Source organism: Syngnathus acus, chromosome 23 (assembly GCF_901709675.1).
Source record: "Syngnathus acus chromosome 23, fSynAcu1.2, whole genome shotgun sequence".
Classification (NCBI taxonomy): domain Eukaryota; kingdom Metazoa; phylum Chordata; class Actinopteri; order Syngnathiformes; family Syngnathidae; genus Syngnathus; species Syngnathus acus.
In genome coordinates, this window is record NC_051107.1 from 6,693,666 (window position 1) to 6,720,576 (window position 26,911).

General features: G+C 53.9%; 5 protein-coding genes across 12 annotated transcripts in view; 3 read left to right on the plus strand and 2 right to left on the minus strand.

Annotated features, from left to right (window-relative positions):
* The window catches only part of LOC119116958 (RAB3A interacting protein (rabin3)), a 29,079-nt gene that overhangs the window by 1,705 nt on the left and 463 nt on the right, over window positions 1-26,911 (plus strand). Inside the window, exons 4-14 of one of the 6 annotated variants that reach the window (XM_037242812.1) lie at window positions 5-153; window positions 309-483; window positions 799-894; window positions 1,161-1,238; window positions 1,338-1,553; window positions 1,679-1,807; window positions 1,877-1,989; window positions 2,067-2,166; window positions 2,250-2,319; window positions 2,703-2,799; window positions 2,841-3,703. In XM_037242812.1, coding sequence (XP_037098707.1) covers window positions 5-153; window positions 309-483; window positions 799-894; window positions 1,161-1,238; window positions 1,338-1,553; window positions 1,679-1,807; window positions 1,877-1,989; window positions 2,067-2,166; window positions 2,250-2,319; window positions 2,703-2,785 — 1,209 coding nt within the window. In that variant the 3' untranslated portion in view covers window positions 2,786-2,799; window positions 2,841-3,703. Of the gene's footprint in view, window positions 1-4; window positions 154-308; window positions 484-798; window positions 895-1,160; window positions 1,239-1,337; window positions 1,554-1,678; window positions 1,808-1,876; window positions 1,990-2,066; window positions 2,167-2,249; window positions 2,320-2,702; window positions 3,704-26,911 lie in introns of those variants that run through there. The other 5 variants (XM_037242814.1, XM_037242817.1, XM_037242815.1 and 2 more) reach the window with 5 other exon arrangements.
* On the minus strand, window positions 3,784-6,259 carry tmem19 (transmembrane protein 19). 2 transcript variants are annotated; one of them, XM_037242830.1, is made up of 8 exons: window positions 6,136-6,259; window positions 5,563-5,713; window positions 5,098-5,211; window positions 4,876-5,013; window positions 4,741-4,817; window positions 4,464-4,641; window positions 4,168-4,377; window positions 3,784-4,087 (listed from the first exon to the last, which is right to left on the minus strand). In XM_037242830.1, the coding sequence occupies exons 2-8, from the start codon at window positions 5,693-5,695 to the stop codon at window positions 3,927-3,929; spliced, it is 1,011 nt and encodes a 336-aa protein (XP_037098725.1). In that variant the 5' UTR covers window positions 5,696-5,713; window positions 6,136-6,259; the 3' UTR covers window positions 3,784-3,926. The 2 variants fall into 2 exon arrangements, with proteins under 2 accessions (XP_037098725.1, XP_037098726.1); XM_037242831.1 differs by lacking the exon at window positions 5,563-5,713 and having other exon boundaries at window positions 6,136-6,241.
* c23h12orf66 (chromosome 23 C12orf66 homolog) lies at window positions 8,396-11,385 on the plus strand. Its single transcript, XM_037242811.1, has 3 exons — window positions 8,396-8,865; window positions 9,239-9,572; window positions 10,172-11,385. Exons 1-3 carry the CDS (start codon window positions 8,613-8,615, stop codon window positions 10,989-10,991), a joined length of 1,407 nt encoding a protein of 468 aa, XP_037098706.1. The 5' UTR covers window positions 8,396-8,612; the 3' UTR covers window positions 10,992-11,385.
* LOC119116931 (SLIT-ROBO Rho GTPase-activating protein 1-like) lies at window positions 11,983-20,084 on the minus strand. The gene is made up of 23 exons (XM_037242737.1): window positions 19,560-20,084; window positions 17,820-18,015; window positions 17,680-17,734; window positions 17,510-17,617; window positions 17,189-17,251; window positions 16,931-17,122; window positions 16,730-16,858; window positions 16,432-16,653; window positions 16,243-16,344; window positions 15,964-16,161; window positions 15,801-15,885; window positions 15,670-15,697; window positions 15,573-15,606; window positions 15,446-15,506; window positions 15,302-15,379; window positions 15,104-15,238; window positions 14,918-15,023; window positions 14,612-14,836; window positions 14,397-14,476; window positions 14,131-14,311; window positions 13,671-13,808; window positions 13,228-13,603; window positions 11,983-13,159 (listed from the first exon to the last, which is right to left on the minus strand). Exons 1-23 carry the CDS (start codon window positions 19,624-19,626, stop codon window positions 12,734-12,736), a joined length of 3,285 nt encoding a protein of 1,094 aa, XP_037098632.1. The 5' UTR covers window positions 19,627-20,084; the 3' UTR covers window positions 11,983-12,733.
* celf2 (cugbp, Elav-like family member 2) overlaps window positions 20,551-26,911 on the plus strand; it is an 85,410-nt gene continuing 79,049 nt past the window's right edge. Inside the window, exons 1-3 of one of the 2 annotated variants that reach the window (XM_037242779.1) lie at window positions 20,551-20,666; window positions 21,279-21,346; window positions 22,944-23,045. The gene's annotated coding sequence lies outside the window, so the exon portion shown is untranslated. The remainder of the gene's footprint in view (window positions 20,667-21,278; window positions 21,347-22,943; window positions 23,046-26,911) is intronic. The other variant, XM_037242780.1, reaches the window with a different exon arrangement.

Genomic DNA, 26,911 nt, shown 5'->3' on the forward strand with positions numbered 1-26,911 from the left:
GCAGGCGGAGCAGCGGCCGGGCGCCCGCCACAGCGAGCCGCCCACGTCCCTGTACCGCACGCACTCGCTGGGGGCGCCGCCCGCCGGCTTGCGCGCCGACCAGCTGCCCACGCGGCCCGTCTACTCCATGCCCACGCACGCTCGCAACGGCAGGTGAGCCGGCGCCGCGTCCTCTTTGGCGCTGCTTTGGCGCCGCGTCCCCTTTGGCGCCGCGTCCCCTTTGGCGCCGCGTCCCCTTTGGCGCCGCGTCCCCTTTGGCGCCGCGTCTTTTTCCTCCTTTGCCAAAATCTGTCAACCTGCCCTTCCAGCGCGCAGGGCCCGGAGACGGACGGCGTCGAGAGCAAGTTCCTGTCGGGCGACGATGGCGGCGACGAGTGCGGCGGCCTCAGCGACAGTTTCTCGCGACTGCGCGGCCCCTCGGTCACGGAGGTGCGAGAGAAAGGATACGAGCGGCTCAAGGACGAGCTGGCCAAAGCGCAGAGGGTAACTCCCGATAGCTGCTCGCGTCTGCGTGCGTGTGTGTGTGTGTATGTGTGTGTGTGTGCGCCCGTGTGTGAGAGAAACACTTCCATATTTGCTTTAGTTGTTACCATTTTTCTTTCTTTTTGGCCGGGTGCGTTTTTCCTCCTGCCTTTTTGTTGAATGCATGTGTGTGTTTGTGAGCCATTTCCCACACATTTGATTTTGATGTCATTGAGGATGCAACTTATGTTTTCTTTTTCTTTGTTTCTTCATGTCACGGTTGTTTTGCTCGCCATTGGCCGCATGTTGTCGCGTGTGCGTGCGTGCGTGCGTAAGGAGCTGCTGTTGAAGGATGAGGAATGTGAGAGGTTGTCAAAAGTGCGAGATCAGCTGGGCCAGGAGCTGGAGGAGCTGACGGCCAGCCTCTTCCAGGTCGGTGCGCCTCCACCGTGCGTTTGTCCGTCCCGCCGCCGCCCCCTCCCTCTTCTGTCTGCACTTGCTTGTTGGCACACAAGCAGTGTTTCTTAGCCTTTATTGAGTCAAGGTGCATTGTCACCCCAGCAAACAGCACATGCCCTGTTATGAATTGTGAATAATTCTCGCCCGGGGCGGCGGCGGCGCTGTTTGCAAGCGGCCCCTTTTGAAGCCTTTTCTGCTCGTGAGCTCACGCTGTGCCTTTTGCGCTGGCGTGACACCAGGAGGCCCACAAGATGGTGAGGGAGGCCAACGTCAAGCAGGCCAATGCCGAGAAACAGATGAAAGAAGCCCTGGGCAAGGTGAGCTCGTCGCCCGCCGTCGCCCGCCGTTGCCCGCCGTTGCTTTTTTTGTCACTGCCGCCTGGGCTCAAGCTTTTGCCCTCCCCTCCTGCCGGTCAGATTGATGTGCTGCAGGCGGAGGTGCAGGCCCTGAAGACGCTGGTGCTGTCGTCACCCACGTCTCCCGTGGGCGAGCTCCCCAACGTGGGCGGTGGCGGCGGGGGGAAGGCGGCCTTCCGGAAGGGCCACAGCAGGAACAAGAGCACCTCCTCGGCCATTCTGGGAACGCAGGCCGACCCGTCGGCCACGCAGCCCATCGTGCGGGAGTGTCGAGAGGTGCCGCGGCGCTCCGGCCCGAGCCCGCTTGAGCGCTGGCTGGCTGGCTGGCTGGCTGGCTGGCTGGCTGGCTGGCTGGCTGGCTGGCTGGCTGGCTGGCTCACGGCGCGGTGTCTTGCTTGCAGGCGGATGCGCAGCTCTTCAGCGAGTTCAAGGCCTGGAAGGGGGAGCCCACGCTGGACCGCCGCTGCTGCTTCCTGGAACGAGTTTACCGCGAGGACATCTACCCCTGCCTCAACTTCAGCAAGAGCGAGGTCAGCGTGCAATGCTCCCAAACGTCTGAAAGTTAGTTCAACACCATTACGTTGACTCCGCCTCCTCAGCTGGGTTCGGCCATCTTGGAGTCAGTGGAGCAGAACACACTCAGCGTGGAGCCGGTGGGCTTCCAGCCGCTGCCCGTCGTCAAAGCCTCGGCGGTCGAGTGCGGCGGACCAAAGTGAGACCGCGCTTCCTCAAACTTTGGCTTCCTCGGCCGGTGTCCGACCGCGCCGTGCAAACGTTTGTGTGTCGCAGGAAGTGCGCCCTGAGCGGACAGACCAAAACCTGCAAGCACAGAATCAAGTTTGGGGACTCGCCCAACTATTACTTTGTATCCCCGTACTGCCGATACCGAGTGAGGACGCCGCCGCCGCCGCCGATGAACAGCCTCCAAAATGCAAAGTGCCTCACTCACATTGTCACTTGCTCGTGTGTCAGATCACAGCGGTGTGTAATTTCTTCACCTACATCCGTTACATCCACCAGGGGCTCGTCAAGCAGCAGGACGGTAAGCGTCAACGCTCTGCACTCGCACAGCAACAGCAAGTCGGGCGGGCTGAGCGATATGGGGAGGGAGGGGGCACAAGAAAAAGCTAACTAACAATGTTGTCGTCATCATATCGTCCCATCTCGATTTGATTGTCTTTAAACTGACTCTTTTAAAGTATTTATACTGAAAACTAAAGAGACGGGAGAGTCAATTTGATTAACATACTTTAAATAAATGAATGGAAAAATATGAACAGACAAATGTGCAAACAATGTAGAAGGGGGTGATAAATAGGATGCAATGTCAAAGTGTGACCAGCAGAGGGCAGCGTTTCTCCCTCAGGAGAGGATAGCTGGAAGTGGGGACGTTGCCATTCAACTGCTGCGTGCGTGTGTGTTTAGCAGAACAGATGTTCTGGGAGGTGATGCAGCTACGCCGGGAGATGTCCTTGGCCAAGCTGGGCTACTTCAAAGACAACCTGTGACTGACCCAGCCAGCGCAGCCAGGTAGAGCGAGCGAGCCAGCGACTGACTGTCTGACTGACTGTCCTCCAGATGCCCCAAGCTCCCGCTCTGGATCAACCCGGTGATCAGCGTACGTTCCTCACCACACTCGGCAGTGTTACCGTGACAACCCTTTGGCTCACTTCTCATTCCGTTTAAAACAAGAAAGTTGAGCTTACTTGACCAAGTTTTGGATGGAAAGGTGTCATAATCAAGCAGAAAAAGACAGCGACAAATGGCTCTCCTTGACGCCATGCCAAGGCAATTAGACTTTCTTCCCCTAACCCACTCAAGCGGCGCTGTGTTTAAATGTTGCAAGAAGTCATAAAAGGTCGTCTGCTCTCTTGCATTAGTCTGGGTTATGCAAGCATACCGCAGTATCTTTAACTTTCCTGTGAAGAACTTTAAATTTGGAAATTATTTTTAATAATGTCTTATTATTATAGACATAATATATATATACACCTCTAATTTATTCAATTTATGAAATCTGTTTACTCTAGAATGAAAATACCTTCAATTTTGTACACTTGTGGTCTTTTTCCAAGTTGGAAACGGCATCCGCATGACTATGACCCCAATTCAAAGGCGCTCGCTCTCGGGGCGTTGGAATTGATCTTTCCGTTGTCATTTTGCAAAAAGTCTTTCTTTGTCATGTATTTATAAAGCTAAGGAAAGCAAACACTAAGCCGACAAACACACTGAAGGACGTGTGCAGCATTTTTTCTTTGTTGACCTTGGTTTTTTTGCACGAGTGCGTGCGTGCGTGACTCTGTAAACTTTCTCAAGTGAGCATGACTTTGTCTCTTTTTCTCTGTCATTTCAAGTCACCATCGCTCACCACTTTGCTTTAGTGCCTTTTCTCTCACGATGAAATAAACAAATGAAGACAAAACAAAGCTCTGGAATTGCTTAAGAAGTGTTCAAGTGAGGAGCTTGATTTAGTTAGGCCATGTGAAAAAGAACAAATACAGAGTTGGATTCGGGTCACTTGTGGAGGAAGCACACGCCAAGCTGATTTGCGCTTGATTTATTTTCAAACGAAGCCCATAAAACAAAGTTCTCGGTTTCCCCGTCGCTGCCTGGACTGGAGCGGAGCCCCCACCCCTGATATCTATCTCCCTAGTGCGGCCACAAGCCCCAAGCCATCCCGGGCAGGCCGATGGCCACCAGGATGGACGAGAAGAGGTTGACGGTGTTGTTGTCCAGGATGGGTTTGCCGCTGATCCAGTGCGTGGTGGGCGACTGGTAGCTCACCACCTTGCCCACGCTGGTGTCGAAACCTGCCGGCAAGCAAGGCAACCGGTGACGCCTTTTTGCTGGAGAGAGACGTTCCCCACCCACCCGGCCGAGTCGGACCTACCCGAGTACTGCACGCTGGCTCCCAGGAGGGAGTCGAGGAGGGAGCCCAGCAGGCCGGCCGCGCCCCCGTACAGCACCAGCGGCCACTGGGGGGCGCACTGCTGCAGCTCGCCGACAAACAGCACTTGAGCCGCCCAGTAGGCCCCGCCCACCGCCAGACCACCCAGGAAGCTGGCCACCAGGCCCGTGTGAGTCACGCCGCCATTGGTACCTGTTGCGGTAAGTCCACATTTTGTCCGCAGCAGGCATGCACGCGGGCGGCAGCTGTATGTTTTCTTCTCTCTGTCTGGCTCTCACCTTCAGGGACCTCCTGCCAGGTGGTGATGAGCCTGGGGCGAGACCGGCTGAGGACGGGCCCCACCTCGGAGGCCCAGGTGTCGCCCGCGCTGCACGCCAGCGCCCCTAGCAGCGACAGGCACAGCCACGACGCCGTGTACTGCCGGCCAAAGTCGATGGGCGTCTCGCCGGGGCCCGCCTGAGCAAAGCAGAGCAGAGCAAAGCAAAGCAAAGCATTGCACGCTCGGCGACAACGGAGCCAGCCGCTTGAGCCGACGGCTTTTCTGCCGCCGCTCACCTCGATCATGTAGAGCAGCGCCAGCTGCGTGGGAACGCCGCCGTTGCAGAGTACCTGCATCCAGTTTCGCTGGCCCCCTGCCGCCAACAGCAAAGACGTGAGAAGGCCGCATCAGCCCGCCCGCCCGCTTCTCACCTTCCTTGTAGTCGGCGTCAATTTTCTTCTTGCGCGCGGCACCCCAGCGCGTCAGTTTGGACGAAGTGACGAAAAAGGCCAGCAGGGACGAGAAGAAGCTGAAGTTGGCCATGGTCAGCACGAAGCCCACAAAAAGTGCTGACGAGACAATGTGACCAAATCCAAAGTAGTCACGCTGCTGTTTGCTTGTTGTTTTTTTTCTTTCCACCGAGGCTGCCTCACCTCCCAGCGCGCCCGACAAATCCAGGCTGCGTCTCTTTCGGGCTCGAATGGTCAGCACCAACGGCACCAGGATGGAGAAGAGCCATCGCCACGGCGACACGGGCTGCAGTGACCCTAAGCAAACGCACGGCAACTTGATAAGTACAAAAATCCAGATGTGTTTTGGAGCCGTCTTAACCTCGCTCATAATTGATGAACTTTTTGGTCCGATTTGTGAGGTCACATAAGCGTTGCAGAAAAGCAGCCCGCAGAGCGTCTCCAATCGTGCGGGCAGGCGGCGGTTCGATACGGGCGCCAAAAGGCTCTTTGTGCCGCGTCTTCGGACAATCAATGAAGGCCCTTCAACGCGGCGGAAACAATCGTGCTCTTTGTGGCCTTGCGTCATATGTTTGGGGCCCTCGAGAAGCATCCGGCACATGGCTTCTCGACGCCCCAAACGCCGCCGAGTCATTTGCCACGACTGACCGGAATATGCGCTGAGGGTCAGGGAAAGCGTCCAGAAGAAGAGGGAAAGCGCCAAAGTGGCGGCCAGCAGGATCATGTCGCTCATCATCTTCAGGGTGTCCTTCATGGGAGGGCCGCCCAGATCAAAGCTCATCTCGTACTCTGCCGTGCTCTGAGAGCGCCCAAAACAAAGCAAAGCAAAGCAAGACGGCAAACTTTAGCAAGAAAGCAAAGCAAACACACTTGATCACCGCCCGCCCGCTTTTCTTGTTCCCCGAGCAAACCTTGCCACCTTACTTGGAATGTTCATTGAAAAAGCGGATTACGCACACACAAATCAGTATTCGAAGTGAAAACACAAAGCTTGATTGATGGCACACGGATGCTTTCTCTGCCGAGATATAACGAGCGACTTCAAAGTTGATGAGTAGCTTTGATCCTGCTCTCATTTCCCTCGTTTTCCTTGAATATCGCATTTGCGGGCGAAAGATCGTCCGGGTCTCCTCCCCTCGCCTGGGTTAGTAACATCGCATACAAGCGCGTTGTTACCAGGGGTCACATTTGCAAACCGAATGACTTGAATAGTTAACTCACTGCACTTGACAGGCTTCATTGTCGTCGCTTTCAGTTGCTCTCCACACCAAACTCGCAAAAAAGGTCGCACATGAAGACAAAACAAGAAGCGACAGGCGGATCTTTTACCAGCGGCACACCTCGCCGGAAGTCGATGGGCGGGACTTTCGCTCACCAAAATAAAATGGAGCTTATTCGACGAAAAAAAACAACGAAACTTACACGCTCTTTAGCATCATAAAAGAAAACAAATCCAACTTTCTATCACTTTTATTCTTGAGTTGATTTTTGGTTTTTCCATGAAGTTAGAGGACAGCGGTGGATTTGTGTTCTTGCCATGGCCCAAAATAAGATCAATTACCATTTGAAACCTTTCATTTGTGCACACTTGCAACTTCTACCAACTCTGTTTGATCATTCATTGTAGCCCGATTTCCATGGGAAAGTTATCAGCGTGTCCATCACAATAAGCAGTGCAGTGCAGTGCAGTGTATGTAGCAAGGCCCCCTTCCCTCAACATTACACGGGCGTGCGGCAAACCACATAAGCAAGCTGCCCGCCCTGTGGAGGAGCCTTTCTGGGCACAGCTATTCCAGGCGTCATAGATCGGCGGTGTCGGAACGGGCAGTATCAAAAGCTGAGGGCGCCACCCCTTCTTCAGCGCGTGTGGGCAAAAAGGAAAGGGCCCTTCTCTTCTGATTGGGATGTTAAGTGATCATGTGGCGCAAAGGCTGAAGGATAACTCCATTGATGGCCTGCCTTCCTGCTGGATATTAGATTTCACATGTTTGAAGGTGAAAAGACCTTGGTCATGAGTAAAACAAGACACACGCCAGATGACTCACCTCCATTACTGTGTATTTTTGACCAAGCCAACAAGTCTTCAATGTGTCTCGCGCAGATTGGCCCGTTGGTCCCTCAAAGCCGCCGCGAGTGGGATGTTCTTGGTCTCGTCTTCCCTGGCGTGTGGAAGGAGCATCGTCCCGTTTGGGCGAGAGGGATGCGCGCCGCCTCTTCAACTCACTCAGGTTAGTTGTGGTTTGCAGGCCCGTCCCACGTCTGACAGCTTGCAACACTGACTTCACTTGTTGGCCGGCCGGCTCATCACAAAGAGCTCGCAGTTCCAGACAGGAGTACATTCTGCTGGCGTCGCGCCAATCCACACCCAGACATGTGACGTTGGCACCGGAGCCGTTCTGACCATAAGATCATATCCAAGGCGCAAACGTTTGATGAAGCTCGATAACCTTCGGCGAAGGACAAATTGCGGCGTAAACTCGCAGAGCCGCGACCGATCGATCGATGGATGGTCGGCAGCCAATTCCGACAGCAGCAACAACCAAACGAACGACTTATCCGCCGTCCGTGCAACAAACGTCTCGTGATGAAACATCTCAAATAGGCAGAAAGGATTGCAGACAAAAGTGACCTCCTGAGAAAGAGGAATCTTCCGAAATTTCCTGGTATCGCCCATCAGCTGCTCATTTATGGTTTGACGCTAAAGTTGCGTTAAGACCTCGGTCACCGTCATCATTACCATCGACACGTACACTTCCGTACTCCAACAACCTGTCGATTCACTTGACAGGGGGTAAAATGACTTCACTTAGTCTTTCCAAGAAGGAATGACTGGGGGGGGGGGGGGGGGGGGGGGGGGGGGAACTCAACGACTTTACAGTTTGTAAATAAAAAAAATAAAAAAAGAATCACTTCAACAAAATCTAGTTCGACATTGGGAAGCGTATTGATTTCATGCATGGATTAACTCGAAGAGGAATTTTAATCCAAATCTGCCACGCGGTGAGAGTGATTCTTCATCTTGGTCCTCTAAGTAGGTTACTTTCAAAGCATGAGTTGTTTGCGACTTTTGTCAATCCGAGCCACGGCCGATGGCTCTGCGTTGGTCCTCTTTTGGTCATTGGATATTAGGTTTAGAAGCAGTTCTCGAAAATAGAAAAACGACTTATTTGATTTCACTTTTCATACAGAAATCCATACATTAAAATATGCTTGGAAAGAGGACGTCAAAGAAAATAGAGCACGAGACACCAAATCAAAAAACTGCTCGTTGGATTTCCGGTAGTTATCGTCGGAAGCATTTCTCATACCGACAAGTCTTTCAAAAAACAAATCACAATCACGAAAAACAACCAGAAAACAACATTCGTCGTAATTCATTGCTTATTTGTTTTTTAAAATAAACGAATACATCATCAAAAAACAGATTCCCTCTTGTTCATCATTCCAACAATTTGTCATTTGATTCTGGTTCCTATTTATTTTGCGTCCTCGGGCTTGCCGTAGTGTTGACATCAAAACGACGCGCTGGCGAGCTAGCCCTCTCTCCCTCTCTTTCAAGTATTTAAAACGACATTTCATCGGTTTGAGCGTGCCTATTCAGCGTTTATGACTTCAAACTTCCTCCAAAGTGAGCGGAATGGCGCATTATTAGCAATCCCTGAAAAAGCGTGACATTGCAGGGTTAGCTTGTTAGCTGCATGGCGATGGCTGACCCGGCGGCCGAGGAGGAGCTGCTCCGGCCGGTGCCCCGCGAGCAGGCCATCCTGGAGAGCTTCTTCACGCAGCTCGGCATGTTCTCCTTCGACCGCGCCAAGGACTACGTGGAGAAGGAGAAAGACAACAGCAGCCGGAGCTCCGGGGCCGTCTGGGCCGCGCTGCTGGCCGCCCTGGCTCACCTGGCCGCCGCCGAGAAGGCTTACCATAACATGACCTTCCTGGGACAGAAAATGGGTACAGACAAACGAAAGCAGCCTTCACCCGCAAACTGCCAGAAATGCTGACCCGGGCACACCACACCACACCGCTTCGTCTGCGTTCTTTTGTTACATTCTTACCACCTTATTTGACCCAGAAACAACGCTTTTACATTTCCTTCCACTCGACAAAACAGTCGCAAGATGAAGGACATGCAGGGGACGATTGACAACCGTAACAACCATTGTTCGCAAGTTTGATTGAAGCTGATTGACTGCTGTTTATTTTATAGCCACCAGAGGGCGCTGCAGCACAACACTAGTTTGACCTGACCTCTTGTCCCTCATAGCCAGCCACCAGAGGGCGCTGCAGCACAACACTAGTTTGACCTGCCCCCTTGTCCCTGCAGGAAGTCAGTCCTTCTTCAGCCGCAAGGACTCGACGCGCACCATCTACACGTCTCTGCACAATGAACTGCGCAAGGTGATGACGTCGGGGCGGCACGTGCAGCGGCAGCAGCAGCAGCACCAGCAGCAGCAGCAGCAGCAGCAGCAGCAGCAGGCCTCGCCGTACCTGGAGGACCTGCTGTGTCACTTGGCCGAGCAGCTGTGCCACTTTGCGCAGGCCCGCGTGGAAATGGCCGACCTCTACGAGAAGATGCACGCGCTGGCCGGACAGAAGAACGTCAACGGCGAGGCGCTGGTGCCTGCCCTGGATGCCGTGATGCACAAGTACAGCTCCAAGTGAGTCTGAGGGCGGGGCAATTCCACTCCATTTCCATGGCCTCAAACCTCCCATGGAAATTAATTGTCAACTGAGGGCAATTTAATGATATCATATTTCTCATGAGAAACCCCCCCCCCCCCCCAAACATTAGGTATACTTGACACACAAGCCATTCATAAATTGCATAACAATATCTCTATTTTCATACCATGCAATTTAAGCTTTTTTATTTGCAAGCCCTACTAGCCACATTTAAGCGAGTTGCTGAGGCGCAAGTCAAGAAGTCCGCAAGGCTTCCTATCACTGCTGGGCTGAAATGTTCTTCAAATGAGATGGAGGAGCTTTGCCCAAGAGCCCCTGTGAGGCTCTTTATTGTGTGCGCGCACGCACACAAGTTTTTTATAGAAGCAACATGACGTTAGTTGCGGCAACATGATAAATGAAGCAGCGCGAAGGAGGAGGAGCGGTGGGGGGGGGGCGGCCATGTAACGAGGACAGAGGAAGAAAAGTGCCGAACACGCTCTTTGGCTCTGACGATGAAAACAAAGTGACATCCCGCGCGGCTGCCGTCTTTGCGCTTGCTTGCCCAGCTCACTTCATGGAGGATCTCCCCCAGGTTCCACCACCCCATCCTGGGCCGCGTGGAGGAGAGCTTCCAGACAGAGGTGGAGGTGGTCACGCAGCTCCTGCGCTGCCAGGCGCAGGTGTCGGAGTGGCGCTTCCTGCCAGCGCTGCTCAGCCTGCACGGCGCCGCCGCCAAACTGACGGCGTGGGGCCAGCTCTTCCAGCGGCAGAAGGAGACCCGCAAGCATCTCTTTGGAGGCCAGTCCCAGCGGAGCGTCCAGCCGCCGCACCTGTACGCCTGGCTCCAGCGCTTCCAGGCCGCCCTCCTGGCCAAGTTCAGCTTCTACTTCCACGAGGCGCTGAGCCGCCAGAGCGCGCCGGCCGACATGCGGGCGCTGACGGCCCGCGCCGCGCCCGACTACCACGGCAAGATCTGCTCCTTTGCGCGCAAGCACGACGCCGCCAGCGTCTCGCTGGTCTTCAACAACCGCGGCTCGGAGAGCTTCCGGGGCCACGGCTACCACCACCCGCGCTCCTACCGCGAGGCCCCCAAGGGCGTGGAGCAGTTCCCCGCCGTGGTGTCGCTGCCCACGGGCGAGCGCCCGCTGGCGCACTGGCCCAACGTGGTGATGATGATGGGCGACCGCGCCGCCGAGCTGGCCGCGCCCGACAAGGTGGTGCACTTCTACGACGACAAGGTCCAGAGCACCTACTACCTGGCCCGGCCCGAGCCGTACTTCACCCTGGTGGTCATCCTGGACGGCAGGAAGTCCGAGCGGGACCTGGGCGTGGTGGCCTTCCTGCAGGAGATCTGCGGCTCGCTGCGCAACTCCAAACCCTTCGCCGGCCTCAAGCCGGGCTCCAAGGCATGACTTGAACTTTCCTCCGCTCGGATTTGGCCGCCTCTGGGTCGAGCCTGTAGCCAGCTCGTGTGAGAGCGTTCAAACCTTTCACAAAAGTGCTTTTAAGATGGAAAAAAAGAGTCAGCATATTGTGGACTTGGCTTGTCATTTATTTGTAATATAAATACGACACATTTGAACAATCCATTTTGGCTATGTGAGCTGATGTGACGAAAGCCTGGGTTTCAAACACCAACAGACAAGAACATTTTCCCTCCTCTTCCCCTCTCCAGCGCATCAGCACGTGATGATGCCACAACAGACGGACGGATGCTATCCTAAACAAGGTCAGTGTGCAAATGCGGGAACTCTAGCAAAGGTTTGAAGGATTCGTTTCATTCAGAGTGCTGCAGCCCCCCCCCCCCCAACCCAAACCCCCCAAAACATGAAAAAAAGGCACTTTCACATTCTCTCGCTCTCACATTCACATTGGCTGTGCTGTTCAAGTGTTTTTTTGGGGGGCGGAGCCCCACCCTGTCAGTTTAAGGTTAACGTGGGAGTTTAGTGCAGGGGTTCTCCAACTTTCTGGCTCCGGGGACTCCTTTTTGAGGCTCTAACAATACTTTGCTTGTTGTCTTTTGCAGGTTAGGGGCCTTTTGCTGCTCTTTTTTTCTTTCCAGGCTGTGCAAATTGCTGCTTGTTGGCATGGGGGTGGGGTGGGGCCAACAAGCAGCAATGGTTTTTGTGCATTATTTTTTTTTTTACCTTGCCAGTTCTGTTTATTTATTTATTTGCTCTGACTCTGGCTTTTTTTTTCTTGCTCACGTCAGAGCTTGGAATTGGCCCAAAACGAAATGAAGGACGTTTGATCAAATGAGAGCACGGCACTCCCGGTGGTCCCCGGACCGCAGTTTGAGAACCTTTAGTGTAGCGAGCAGGTAAACACACAAAGAAGGTGGCATGCAAGTTTCCCATCTTGCACTCAAACCAGGTCTATGGATCATCGACCTATTGGCGAGCGCTACTTGAGTCGAGCTGCGTGCGCAAGCCCAAGGCAAGTGGTACACACGCACACAAGCACGCACGCACACGCACACACACACACCATAAAGGTTCCCTCCCAAGCACGGCACCCTGTATGAACATCTCACCCCATAAAGAAGAAGGCTCTTAAAGTTCGGAAGTAACATTCAATAGATGAACAGTCGTTATAAACATTCATTTGTTAAGTAATTAGCTGGACCTTTGTGGGTTTTAGCAGCAGAACTGAGTAGAAAAAAACAAGATTCAATAGGAGAGAAAGAGAGAGCACCGTGGCCCGGTCCAACATTCACTTGACTCGAACTACCGCGCCTACTAAATGCTTCTGTACAACATGAAGAGAAGAGAAGACAGGTTCCGCTTTTCGAGAATAGTTGCAAAGAAAAGCAAAGTATCGATGATAGAAATACACGTCACAGCCACATTGAGCCATTTCCCCCGCTACCTTGACTTCCGAGTATTTCCGTTCATTTCCGTACGAGCAATCGAGTGCCTTTGTACATCAAATATGAATGTGTATTTGCAAAGTTCCTACTTGTCTACGTTTCACGTCATTCTACTGCAGTTCAGCTCTTCAGCATTCACACGCAATTTTTCTACGCATTCTCTAGTTAGGATTAATAGGTATTCTTACGCGGGACGCCGAAGCGCCTTTCCGACCCTCACTCGTCCGAGTTGCAAAATGCTTGGCGGTTGGTACCCTGTTCTCCTCGAGGTGGGCCCACTTTGGCTCACATGGTGCAGGATTTGTCGGCGGGCGGCGGCGGGGGGAGAGGCGGCGTGCTGCTCTTGGGCAGCACGGCCGGTTTGGGCCTCAGGGCGGGGGGCCGAGGCGGGACCCCCGTCCGAGCGCCCGCCGACACGGCCTTGAAGGCTTCCGGAGACGGGTCGGCCGGCCTGGGCGGGGGGCCCGGCAGAGGGCTGACGGGACTGAGGGGCCCGAGCGGGCTCGGCGTGCCGGGGGTCCCCGGGGTGCCGGGGGTGCCGGGCGTGCTGGGCGTGCTGTGGGGGCTCGGCGACTCGGAGGAGCAGGGGCCCGGTGGGCCGTTCTTCACCTGTTCCAGGGTGTCCAGGACCACGTCCGGAGCCGGCCTGCGGGCCTGACGCTCCAGCAGCCGGTAGTCCCCCAGGACCACGCTCACCGTCTCCTCGATATCCTGTGCCGAGACACCCAAATCATTGTTTTGCTCAAAAGGGGCTTCAGTTTGAAGAGCCAGTTGGGTACCTGAGCCAGCGTGCCGCTGTCGGCGGCTCTGGTGCGATGCGAGTCAAAGCCGTGCAGGCTGCCGCTGTGCAGGCTGCCGCCGTGCAGGCTGCTGCCGTGCAGGCTGCCGCTCGCCCGGCGGACGGGCGTGTCCTCGGGACGCCGCAGCGAATCGCGCCGGGCGACGGTCACGCCGGCCGAGCGGCGGCGGCGCTCGGGGCTGTCCGGCGGCGGCGGCGGCGTCGGGCCCTGGCCGCGCCCCAGCAGCAGGTCCCGGGGGCTGAAGTGACCCGTCACCGGGGGCGAGCCGCGCTCCATCACCGCCCCGTTGCCGTGGCAGTCGGCGGAGCGGCCCAGCGGGCGTCGGAATAGACCCTCGGTTCGCTTCCTCCTGTGACTGGCGCCGCCACGTTAGCGCCGGCAATTCTCGTCTGTTTTTGCGCTGGGGCCCATCCGGAACTTACCTGTGGTACGACTCGGGCACTCGCACGTCGGTGGGCGAGCGCAGGTCTCGGATGGACCTCTTGTCCTCGGTGGTGCTGCTGCTGCTCCCGCCGTCGCTGTCGGCTTTTTGGCTCATGGCGTCTGACGTGGCGTCACCCCTAAAGGAACCCACGCCACAGTCAATTGCGCCATCGATGCTAATCGGTGAGGAGGGACTTCATCAGAGGCTGTTTGGCCAATCTGACGAATGGAATAGAATCACTCGAGCAAAATCTAGACGTCTTAACCGAGAGCGGGGTGTGCTTTTAGTGCAGTCGGACGCTGTGGCGGGAATGAGAAATGCAGGTTGCCGTGGTAACATCACCGCTGCGTCACGAGTAGCGAGCCGTTTCTTTGTCTTTGACTTTGTGTCAGGCCAAGCCGGCCGGCCGGGCGTGCCTGCGTGCGTGCGCTCGGCGGCGCCGGCGGTTTGGCACTCGCCTGTCCTTGACCGCGACGTACTGATGCGGCACCAGGCCGCGCTTGCCGTTGTGGCGCCCCTCCCACCAGTCGTGTGAGGCGCGCTGGTAGAGCAGCAGCGTGGCCCCCTTTTGGAAAGACAGCTCGCGGCCAGAGCGCCCCACGTAGTCGAACCTGGCCACCGCCTCGACCGCCTCGCCCTCTGCAAGAGGGGAAAGAAAAAGTGGGAGGAGGAGGAAGGGACGTGGCCATGGCTGCAGTTGCCAAGGCAACAGAGCTCTGCGTACCCTCGTCGCTCGTCTGGGTCTCGGTGCCGGCGTCCGGCTCCGTCTCCTCCAGAGCTCCCGGCTCGCTGAAAGGACTCTCGCTGTGGGAAGCAGAGGTTGCCCTTTTGTTTTGTTTTGTCGTTTTCTAACATGGATGACCACTGACACAACTACCGTGTGACTTTTCTCGTTCCCGGTCGCCGATGAATGAAAAGCAAGTGCGAGGAGCCTCTCACCAGTACTGCTCGCCGGTCATGCAGGTCTCGTAGAGCGGCCCCGGCAGCTCCTTGGCGTCGGGGAAAATGTTGTCGTGGTGCAGGATGACCGTCTTGATCACCTCGTTGACGTGGGCCTGGCAGGCCACCTGGTCCAGAGAGTCCGGGGTGGGCAGCAGAGTCGGCCCGAAGACGATAGCCAGGTTCCCGGCGTCCATCATGTTCTCGTCGCTGTACTTGGACAGGCTGGAGGACAAACCCGGAGTGAAAGGATGCGCTCGGACAGGAAGTCGCCGCCGCGACTGCGAGCGAGCGAGGGCCGCCTACTGGTTGAGGAAGGCGAAGAGGTAGCGCATCACCACCAGCGTGGCCCTCGGGACCCCCACCAGGATCTTTTGGATGCACTGGGCTCGCTCGTAGAGGTTCTCCATACCTGCTCAGCAAGAGAGCGTTCGGAAGGGCACCAAACTCATCGGGGTTCCAACTCATCGCAGACCAGCGCCAGCCACTCACGGACGCAGGCGATGAGGTCGTTGAACCTGTCGCTGGGGAAGAGCGGGTTCTCCAGGCCGCGGAAGTACAGCTTTAAGACGCCGGCCACCGAGTTGATGTCGCGGTTGCTTTCCTCGTCAATCAGCGGGTCGTCACCTGGACGGGAGCCCGTCGATCAAACCCACGAGCGAGCCCCGCCCCGTCTGAACCGACGCTCACCTCTCTCGAAGGAGTTCTTGATGTCGTTGACCTCCACTTGAGAACCGGACACCCGGAATATGCCTTGGTGTTGGAGACCTGTGCCGTAGGTACGGAAAGCCCTTCCGTTCTAGGTTCTCCGTTCACTTTGGAATTGCCACTCACCGTGGAGGTTGATGTAGCGCACGCAGCTCTCCACCAGCAGAGGGATGGCTTTGCTCGAGTCCTGTCAACACGGTCGGCGCCGTTACGTCGCTTCACTCGCTTCAAGTCAAACATCTCCAAACTTTACCTGGTGCTTGCTGTGCGAGTTCTTGCGCCCGCGACTGAAAGAGGACGTAGAAATGCGGTCAAGTCGGTGAAAAACCCAGGAGGCGGCAGAATCTTACCTGGTGGTGAGCAGCTCGGCCCTGTAACCTGCCGGAAGGGAGGGAAGCAAAGCGGGAAAAAGGACCCACCCGTTCAGTGTCCGTCTTTGGATCTACTGTTGCCCGCACCATCGGGACATTGGCTCGCTCACCTTCGGCTATGGCTTTCTTGAGGACGTCGTGTTTGGCTTGGAGCTTGGACACCAGGTTGCTCCCCTCCAGGTACTCTCGGAATTTCTGCGAGACAGAAAAATGCGCTCCGGCTTTGTTTTGCACCAGGGTCTGGGCCCGCCGCCGCCGCCGCTTTGCTCTCACGGTGAAGTAGAAGAGTTCCGTCTCCTGCTGGTTGGCTCGCCTCTTGGCCAGGCTGGGTTTGTTCAGGTAGCCGTCCGACACGCTGGACTTGACCGACTCGGACGACGGACTGTGGGTGAAGCTCTGCGAGACGTCGTAGTCGTCCAGCACCGTCATGTCCTGAAGGGCGCTCAGCGTGGCGCCCCACGTCTTCTTCACCTGCCCAGCAAAGGGTGAGCTACGTTTTGCTACGGGCCAGACCAAGTAGCGTCTCTGGCGTGAGCGCCCGCCCCTTCTGACCTCTTCGTTCTCTATTTGAAGCGACGCCAGGCGGGTCTGCAGCTGCGTGAGGCGCAAGGTGAGTTCCGCCTGCACCTGCGGCTGGGAGGCGATCTGGCTCACCTGGCATAGGGAGGGAGGGAGGGAGGGAGACCGGCCCAACGCAAACGTCACGCCACCCGCCGAGACGTCCCGCCCAGATGTACCCACCGTGTCGCCCATGTGGGCTTGGAAGCTGAAGCGGGGCGGCGGACAGAAGGCGCTGGGGTAGAGGCCCAGCAGACGTTGGCGGTCCCGGGCGGGGTCCAGACCCTCCACGGCGCCTTCCAGGACCTCCAGACCGGCGCGCCTGGACGCCTCCAGGCTGAGTTCGGCCGACAGGTACGTCCTCAGCGCCCGGCTCAGACTGGAGTGGTAGCCCAGGTCGCAGCACTGGCCGCCGACACATTGACACGTTGACGGCGGCGCCCGGGCCAAACGGCTTTGCGGCTGGCTCTCGGGAACTCACGTCGATGATGTCGGGCAGGTCGTGGATGTAGTACTTGAAGACGGCGGCGTTGGTGGCCTCCAGAGTCAGCAGGTACTCGTTGCGCGCTTTCAGCGTCTTCACTTTGTTCTCCGAGTATTTGGCCTTCCTCTGAAAGCAAGCGTGACGGTCGGCGGCCGTGACGCTCGGCGGCCCGTGACGCCGGCGCGTCCGCACACCGACCTTCTCGCGCATCTTCTCCATCTTGCGGGCGGCGTTGCGCCTCTGGTGGCGTTCCTCCATGCGCAAGCCGAACACGGGCTCGGCCGCGCCGCCCGTTACGCCCTTGACTCGCCCCTCCTGCCGCTCGGCCTCGCGCAGCTTGCTCTCGGCGTTGATGGTCTCCACGTGGTACATGTGGTAGCTCTTCATCACCTGGGGAGAAGCGAGATGGCGGACCAGACTCCGCGTGTGCGGTTAGGGTTAGGGCACTGCACTTACGGTGTAGAGCTCGTTGAGAAGCTTCATGAGATCCTCCTGAAGCTGGAAGATGATCTCCTTGCTCTAAAGGAGGACACATCATCAAGCCACGAGGATGGGATTTTTTTTCTTGAGGTGCCACGAGAGAGAGGGATGAATAATGAAGATGATGAGCGCGTGTTTAATTAGCCGTAAAGCCCGGCAGAGCGCTCCAAAACTGACTCGGCTTTTCCCTCGGTGTAGGAGTCTCGCTCGCTCGCTTGCTTCCCGTTTTAGCGCACGAGTTGAATAAAACATGCGTTTTGACTTGTGATGAGGAGGAAGGGCGGCGGGCAATCTGACCCTTTTGAGGAGGCGGGCCGAGTCCTCGCTGATGTGCGTGAGGCGAGTGATGACGTTGTTCAAGTAGAGGTCGCCAAGCGTGGCGTGGTCCTTGCTCTCCCTCCTCACCTGGACACACGCGCAATTGCCATCTAGTCTTTAACGTCTGCCAAGAGCCACCGTCTGCTCACCTGGTTGAGCAGCAGGTACCAGCAGTTGACAGGCGACAGAAGGTTCTGGTCTTTCCTGGAAGAAGCAGACAAGGTGTCAGAGGCAGGCAGAGGGCGGGCGGCCCGGCCCGGCCCGGCCCGGCGGCGGGCGGCACGCCTACTTGTACTGCTGGTGGTCTTTGGTGCTGCGCGTCTTGGCCATGAACCTCTCGGCCAGCTTCTCCAGGTTGCGCGAGTACTCGGTCTCGATCTCGGCCTTCTTGCGGAAGAAGTCCTGCAGGTCCTGGAGGAGCTGCACGCGCATCTCCGTCTGCTGCTCCAGACAGCGCTGCTGCTCCACCAGCTGGGCCCGCACATCTACAAAGAGCCAAAACGCTGACGCTGGCTTTCATTGCCGTTGGGCCTTTCACACCTTCCTCCGTTCCTCAAGTCTGCACTTAGTGCCTTCCCATTTTTCAGGACATTTTTTTCTCAACATATTTTTTGCAACCGGAGCTTTCTGAGCCCGGCATTTCCTCGTGGGCGGCTTTGTCACCTTTGGACTGTGCGTGTCTGTGTCAGGAGTCACCTTGGAGGCCCACGCAGCGAGCGAGCGAGAGGCACGCTCTGCTGCTCGGCCAGCATCCGTCTCCAACAGCGGGGAGGGAGGGAGGGAGGGAGGGAGGCAAAGCGGCGAGGACGGAATACACAATAAGCCTCCCTCACCTCGCACGCACGCACGCACGCACGCACGCATGCACGCACGCATCCTTGCAAACACGCAGACTGAATCCTTGGGGAGCCTCTCTGCTCTGACAGACGTTGTCATGGCAACCACACAGTGTGTGAAGCATGTGACGGCCAAGGTGATGGCGAGGGAACGCGAGCTGTCGCATCCGCTTTTCACTTCCAATATGAATACCGAGGAGGGGCGGTGCGGTGCGGTGCCGTGCCGTGCGGTGCCGTGCCGTGCCGTGCGGTAGAATAGTGGTTTGTGCGCCTGGCTCGCAGTTTTGGAGATTCTGGCTTTGAATACTCGGGATTCTAGAAACATCAGCGCTCATGGTTGACTGTGCGGTGACTGGCGTGCGCAACGACAGTAGAACGATGCCGTGCTGCTCATCGTGCAAAAGTGCATGTAAATTTCGGGGGGTGTTTGTGAAGCCTCGGGTTTTTCTTCTGCCGGCCTCAGTACTCTGGTCCACCTGGCCCGCGCACGCTATACGTACGCACCGCCTCTAGCTTTGCACCAATCACCGGGCGGCACGGGGAGGCAGACTTGGGAGGCACATAGTTACAGGAGCTTTATGGTCCGAGGGGGGGGATTCTCATTTCATGTGAGCGGCCATTTCAATGCAGGGCATCCCCGCCTGCACACATACAACAAGAATGGCAAAAGCAAAAAAGGTGTGTGTGTGTGTGTGTGTGTCTACGTGCTGAATATAATCTGTATATAATGAATTTGACTTTACTTGATGCAAAATCATTTTGGCGCGCAGACGTTGTAGAAGGGACCAAAAAGAAGGTCATGTGTCAGGTGCTCATGAAGGAGGAGGATGTCTATTGCTTTTGTCTTCTGCTCAACTACTGACTGCATGTGGAAAAAAAAAAAAAAAGCAAACGACTAAATTCTCAATGAAACCTCTCCCGCCATGTTCATGTGAACGTGGGATCGTCACGGTGGCATTTTCGTGTGCTAGCAGGTGTCTTTTTTTCTAAAGGGCACATGATGCAGGCGGGCGGGGATGCTGCCGGTAACCATGGTGCTCTCTCAAAAGGATGCGGGGGGGACGGGACTCCCCATGACCCTGAACCCCAGACAGCCTCGCCCCCCTAAAACACTTCCATCTTCATGCAGCACTCGGGATGAACTCGTGACGTGCACGTGTGCGCGTGCGTGTGCTGCAAGATTCCCGCCTTACCTTTCACTTGACTCTCGTAGTCCGCAAGGATCTCTTTGTCCTTTTTGCTCTTGTTGGCGTTTGACATGTCGCCTCCACCAAGCACGTCACCACATCCAAATAAATACAATCAAATGAAAAAAGAAAAAAAAAAAAACCAGATTATTTTCCGCCTCGTTCTTTGCCCTCCAGCATGCTCGCTACTTCCACGCACTGCCGCAGCCTCCACGCTGACGATGAGGAGGGGGAGAAGGATGGAGGAAGATCAAGTCAGACGGCAATTAGCTTCTCTCGTGAGCGCGCACGTCACGATGCGCACACATGAGCAGCGGCACCTGCGCGCTCCCGTGCGGCTCCGGGCACACGCCCACGAGGTCGGCACGCAGAGAAGGGCACGCATGCGCGCCGACAACCACGCGAGGCGAGTGTTTCCAGTTGGAAGGGTGTGTCCACGACGCGTGCGGGCCTATTGACTTATGACGTACGTGTTGAAAAACTGTTCCGTGAACATGACGACTTGATACACGCGTGCCTCAATCCGCGATATTGTTGAATATAACAGCTACATCATGTTTACACCATTACCAATTCGTCGTTCAAAAATAATGTCGATTTTGTCCCGACCTGAAATGAAATTGGATTTATTGGCCATTTTCTCCCTCTAGTGGCCAACTGGGAGATGCGAGCCTTTCGGTGTCGTCGTCGATTATTATAAATGATCTTAATCTCTGTCCCACCCCTCCTCTCTGTTTGAAATGTAATACTTCAAACTTTTATTATTTTTCTCTCTTGTCGTTATACATTTTACAATCTCGAAGTTGGAAGGTGCTTTTTTCCCCCCTTTCTAAAAGAAAGTGATCCAGCTCTAGCTGAAGCCATGAAAAGAAAAATGCGACGAAATAAAAGACCAGGTCCGTTTTAGTTTTTGGGTGCAGATGACGTGGGATTATTTTGGGGAAAAAAAACTTTTAGAACAACACGCAAATCATTATGACGTATCCTTGTTCCTGCTTCCAGCGTTGTGACTTGACTGAGTTCCTAGTCGGACCTTTGTTAGTGACGGACCAAACAAAACAACAAGAAACTCATGCGAGTCTGCTTCAGTACCGCGCTGGGCTAACTCTGTCTGTAGGTTATTTCACATCATCCTAACTTTATTGTGTGGTCTATTTACTTACGTTTCTTTATACAGTTTATCACATTTTGAAACTCGCGAACAGTATTCGCTGTTCGTCCTGCCGACGCAATATTCAGTTTGCCCACGAGGGGGCTGTAGAGCCACGCTATAGAATTCACGTTGATTCATATTCATGTGTGCATGACTGTATCACTTTGTTTTATTGACAACAAAACGTCACATTTTGCGAGCTTTATTTTAGATTGTGTCATTGAAGAGTTGAGAAATAAAACTGAGGAAGAAAACCAAAAGAAAATTCTCGAAAATAACTTCTAGACTGGCTGTCTACCTATGCAGAACCTAGCGAGGGCAGAATAATCCTGTCACTGAACAGTGTATACACTTCTACTTTCAATAGGAAGACCCAACACTGTTTTCCATTGTCTCTCTTTGGCCAAAAGATGGCAATGCAGTGCAACCAATGATTTCAATTTCAATAACGAGCGACCTTAGTGCAGCGGAAGCAATTATAGGTCTATATTTAAGCAGAAACATATCAGTGCTCATGCTTGAGCGTTTATCTTCCTTTTTTTTCTTTCTTTTTTTTTTTCTGCGCTGCGCAGCTTCATGTTTCATTCCGGCTTCGTGTCCGCTGTGTCGCGCCTGACGAGCCGGAAGCTGACGTCAGAGGGTGAGTTTCAATTCCATCTATTTATTGATGTAGCGCATTGACTTGAATTATTATTAAAGATGATTTTATGAATGATTTTCAATCATTTTTAGTTGATGAGTTATTAGGTAAATACATCCATTCCGGGTTTCTGACGAAGTTTCGTCTCACCTGCGCTGCAATTACTTGATTGGACTTCCGACGTCACACCTGCACGGTTACACTGGTAGCTGTTAGCTCGTCGTCGTCGTGTGTTAAACTTTGCTCAAATCATTTATTTTTTCTTTCAAAATATTATGAATTTAGTGAATGTACGACTCGTGAGTGAGTTGGTTTGTTTGTTTATTTGTTTGTGGTTTGGAATGGCCAAAGTTCCATTGGCACTGACGGAATTGGACACGATGGAGCTTACTTATTTATTTTGTTAAAAATAAAGACGCTTTTCCACACTGCCTGAGCTAAGAATGCAGGTAAGACATGATTCTGTTTTAAACTGTGTTGGTGAATATTTTTATTTAAACAAACGTATGTGTTAAAAAAATTGTAGTGGGGGTTCCATCCTTGGACCGGGTGGCCTATTATTTGTATTTATTTATTTATTTATTTATTTATCGTTGATATTGTTGTTGTTGTTTTCGTTTGTGGTAGTAGTCATAATTTATTTGACTGAAGTTGAAGATAATTCTGAGACGATCGAGCGAGCAGCTAAGAATTGAATTGAATCTTGTAAATACAGTTTTCTTTTAATATTCTATTTATCTAAGTCACACACCCAAATCACGCCTCAGTATATAACAGCAAAAATTGGTGGTAAATACATTCTCAATACAATTCTATTTGAAACAATACAAACTCAACCAAGAAGTCATGTGTCAATATTTTTCAAATTTATGAATTGACAAGTCTTTTCGTGTGTTCTATTTGTGTGTGTGTGTGTTTTTTTTTTTTGGAATGTGCAAACATAAAGCCTATCATTCCTGCAATGTGTTGATCATTTAACAGCCCCGTAGCAAATGGTCTCCACTTTGGTGCTGTGCTGCCTTGAGGTAGCTTCAGTCGTAATTGCTCGGCAGGCTCAGACGCAGCCGCTGAGGCGTTCACTGACCCTTGGACGTGACCTCTGCGGGGTGCCTCATTAACGAGGGGAGGGGGCTCGGGGACGCCCGCGATGAGGACGGATGTCAGACGTAACGAGCGCCGCTCTTTTTTTCCCCCACATCATCGATCGCTGGCAACATGCGTGTTATGGGACAACATTTTTGGATTCATTGATCATAAAGCAGACAATCATTACCAAGGCCTTGTAATATTTTCATTCGTTCATTTAAAATGTATTTCTGTTTTTTTCCTAATTGAATTGATCTCAAATTATTTTTTCATTGTCATATATTTCAAAATGGAATGTTTGCATTTATGTACTTAGATGATTGACTTTCTTGTCCATAATAGATACAGGTACGTTTTTCTTTTTATTTTTTATCTTAGTCCATCCATCAAGGCTTTTTCATGTCCGGGTGATTTAACGTGTAGCACAAAGAAATGGATTGCTGTATTTTGTGGGTGGGTATACATACCCGCCACAATATTGCACGTTTTGAAATGATCTTTGTTTTGACAGGATACGTTGCAAGTGGACAAGTCGCTCGCCTTCAATGTATTACCTCGTTGTACCGCAACAGGCTGCGCGTTGCTGGAAGCGCGAGAGCTAGAAGCAGGCAAGGTGAGTGTTGTGTGCCGTGCTTGCTTTTCTTCCTTGCTCATTTTGAAAAGTTCTTTCACATCATATGTGAGGTTGAATTTGAAAAAAAGGTTAAAACAAATCGGTGTCATCACAGTCGATGATTCATTTTGATGTAAGTGAACATAATATCAGCAGTGTGTTATGCTGTGTCGGAATTGCTCCTTTTAGTTTGCAGCCTTGCAGGTTGCTTGGCCTTTAGGTGGCAGCGGCGTGCCGTGCCGTGCCGTGCCGTGACGTGCCGTGACGTGACAGCCCGCCAATGACAGCTGGCGTAAACAAAAGAGAAACCAACGAACGCTTAGGGCTCATTATTTCTTCTTCTTTGCTCGTCTGACCGAGGGAGGGAGGGAGGGAGGGAAAAGAATGCAAAAGTTGACTGCATGCTCTCGCTGTCAAACTTTGATGTTTTTCTTTTCCGCCTGCTGTTGTTATGGCGCCGACGCTTGCTTGCCGCTTTAATTGATAGCTGGGAACGATTGCTGTTGCGATGCGTATTTCTTCTCTTTTTGGAACTTGAATCGTCGACATTTGAAGCGCCTTTGATGCAAATGTTGACGGTTTTACATCGTCTGCTAGCATCGAGCTATTTCGTCAAGTCCGAAGTTAGCTCGCCAAGCAAAGAATGGAAACTAGAAAGGCCCAAGTTGTGGCGGGCGACTCGCTGTTCCCGCCGGTGGCTACGAACGGTATCGCAGGGTGAGCGAAAACTCTCCTTGGTGTCACAGCGGCGGAAAGTTTTAAGAGCAAAACACCTCTGAACTTAATTACCCCGTGACTAATGAATGTTTGATTGCGGAGTTCCCCGGGGCTGTCAACAGCAGATAATATATCACAAACTTCGAACGTAGCACTAATTGCTTTGGCAAGAGCGTCACCGCCATTAGAATCATGTGCTTCTAAATGCACAAATCCTATTAGGTGACAAACTTGATTTCGATTTTTTTTTTTTCCGAGCCACCGCCACTAGGGACCATTGTACACGTTTGGGATTCAAAATAGATGTTTGCTCTTCAAAGATTAGCGTAATGCGCCCGCCGAGCGCCCACGTTTACTCGGACCGGCACAATTTGAATTGTCAAAGCCGGTATCGCACGTGGACGAAGCGAGCGAGGCGTATCAAAGGCTGCGGCAGGCGTGTTGAAGCGTCCAGACAGCCAATCAGAGGATCGATGGCAGGCGTGACTTGGCCAATGAGCCACTGTGTTATCTCGCTGGCCACCCTCCGTCTCGCCTCGACTTTTTTTGCCGTTGTATTGATGGAGTTTTAGCCCGGCCGCTTCCAATGTGAGCAAATGAATCTTTGGCTCGCCCCTCGATTACGCGGCGGCGGCAAAAATCCGCAGCCATTTGCACGGATCCCGCCGCTATGATTTCGCCATGTGAAATTTACTAGGCGGCTCTATCACGCGTAGACAGATAAAGTGTCATCAAGCCGTGCTTGAACCCTGACATTTTGTTTTCAAGTGGCCAGTTCCAGGAATCCCGCCCCTTGAAATTTGGAGAGCGAAAATGAAGCCGGCGCGTCGCCGGTCGAGCCGCAGAAAAGCCCCACGTCGAAAAAGTCACGGATTGTCTGCCGCGGTTATTTGCAAAGACAAAGTCCTCCTTGAGATTTTGCTCTGACTGCTGCTAAGTTTCACCTTTGTATTGTATCGGAAGGATTTTTTTCTTGCTTTGTGAGTTGGCTAAAAACTTTCAGTGACTGAGTCACGGCAGCCGCTCGTCAGGTTTTCCCCGCTCTAATGAACCTGGGGGGGGGGGTCTCAGGGCAGCTTCTCCGGGGTTGATTAGGATCCTCATTAAAGAAAGGTCCACAGCAGACTCCCCTTCCTTCCCATCCCCTCCGTGCCCTCGCCTCCGTCCACCTCCCATTAACGGCCATCCTGTCCAACAGAGTGGCGGTTTTAATTACGGCAACACCCACATTGCGCGCGCGCGTGTTTGTTGTCACCTCTGAAAGTAATGAAGACGCTTTGTGTGTGCGTCGTAAAGTTGTCAGGAAGCCTCGCCGAGAGCACACGCCTTCTTTAATGTCCGACTCGTCGTCAGGCCTCCGCCAAGGCGCTAACGAGCAACAACATCCCAAAAAGAAGGACGGAGGCGGCGAGAAACGCTAAACGAGCATTTGGGAAATGAAAGCGCACAATGCTGAGGCGAGGCGGTGAGACCCCCAACCCGCCCCCCCCTCCCCCTTCTGGAGGCAGATGAGATGAGTTGGCTGACAAAAAAGACGTGAAATCTGATTACATTGTGGAAGAGGGTTAATCTCTCCTTCTGCGGCTAATTCCCAAAACAATGCGACAGCCCGCTAACCGGGGTCACACGCGGAACATCGCCACAACGCCGCGCCAAACGTGCCTTCGTATCATCGGCGTTAGAGCGCCTCGTTGTTGCCGCGAGTGAGCGATAAATGCCTCTTTTGTTTGTTGTATTCCCTCCACAAATGCTAAATCCGCTCTTGCTTCCTTTTTGACGATCCCCACGTTTCCTTTTCGATTTCTACTCACGGTCTCCGTCTTGGCATCTTTCCGCGCGGTCGGGCGCGCCGAAACGCCGTCTAATCGGAAGATATTTTTAACATCTCTGATGGAATCTAATTAGCGAGCTCCAGCAAGTGGAGAAGCGGTCCAGCGCCGCCTACGAGCGAGCGAGCGAGCGGTCGGGGCGCGCCCATGATGAGTTTGCGTGGAACAGACTCCAGTCGGAACGTGCGAGGTGGCGGCCAGCGAGGCGCTTCTGCTACTTTGGGGGCATTTCTCCAGCCCCCGCATTAGCATTTACCCGTCGAGCCGTGTTTTATCTCGAGCGCTTCCTCACCTTCCCCGGTTAGCCGCTACGCTAACGCACCGCATAAGTGTTTTGCCCACAGTAGTTATCCCCCCCACACGTGAATCAAATGGCACAGTTGAATTGCTTCAAGCGCTTCACTTGTCGGCTTTCGTATTCGCCGGCGTTGGCTGAAAAAAAGATAAGGCGGAGGTCCGCTCGAGCACTTTTCTCCCCGCAGATTTTATACGGCACTCTTGGAGGGAGTGAGGACGCTTAACAATAACCCGCGGGGGTCATTAAAATTTGGAATATGTTCCGACTTGGCGGGGCGTCGCTTTTTATTCTTTCTTTTTTCTGACGCCAGCGCCGTTTGTAAACCGGTCCGAATCCCGTGAATGGATCCTTTTTTCCGACTGCTAGCATCTCTGCACCTTACTTTGAGCCCTTTTTAAGCGCTCCCTATTGCGATGGAGACGTCTCGGCACGAGCGGCTTTCATCTTGACAATTTGTCCTCCTCGTTAGCGTCCCGCAGATGAGGTCGCCGAACCGCATTAACCTCTTTGGGCCCGGCGCATAATGGCCTTTGTTGGCGCGCCGCTAATATCGCCGGGCTATCAAAACAATCTGCTTACAATAACGGCCGACCGCCGACAAGGCCTTGTTATTGTTGCCGTTCCCGAGGGACGGCGAAGTGACGGCGCGAAGTGACGGCGCGTCCACGTGCTAAAGCGCAACGGAGGACCAAACGCGCTGCCGTCAATAGGAAAGTAGTAATTGGTGTCAAGCGAGTACCCGAGGCTGTCGTAGCATTTTTGTACGTCTGCTGCGGAACCAAAAGCCATCGTGTTGGGCCTCCCCCAAAGCATTACGCATTGGCTTGGACTGCTTTCTGGGTCTTGGGAGCCTCACTTTAGTGCGTTTGTGTGCATTTGGCTCGCGCGGCGCCAATGGCTTTTGAAGTGTGTTTAATGAAGCCGGCGACCATCTGCCCGCTCGCCCATATGACACGCCGAGCCATCTCCAAACGCATTCAGGATTGAATCCACGCAGGGAAGGAAAGGGGGCCGGCCGCTCC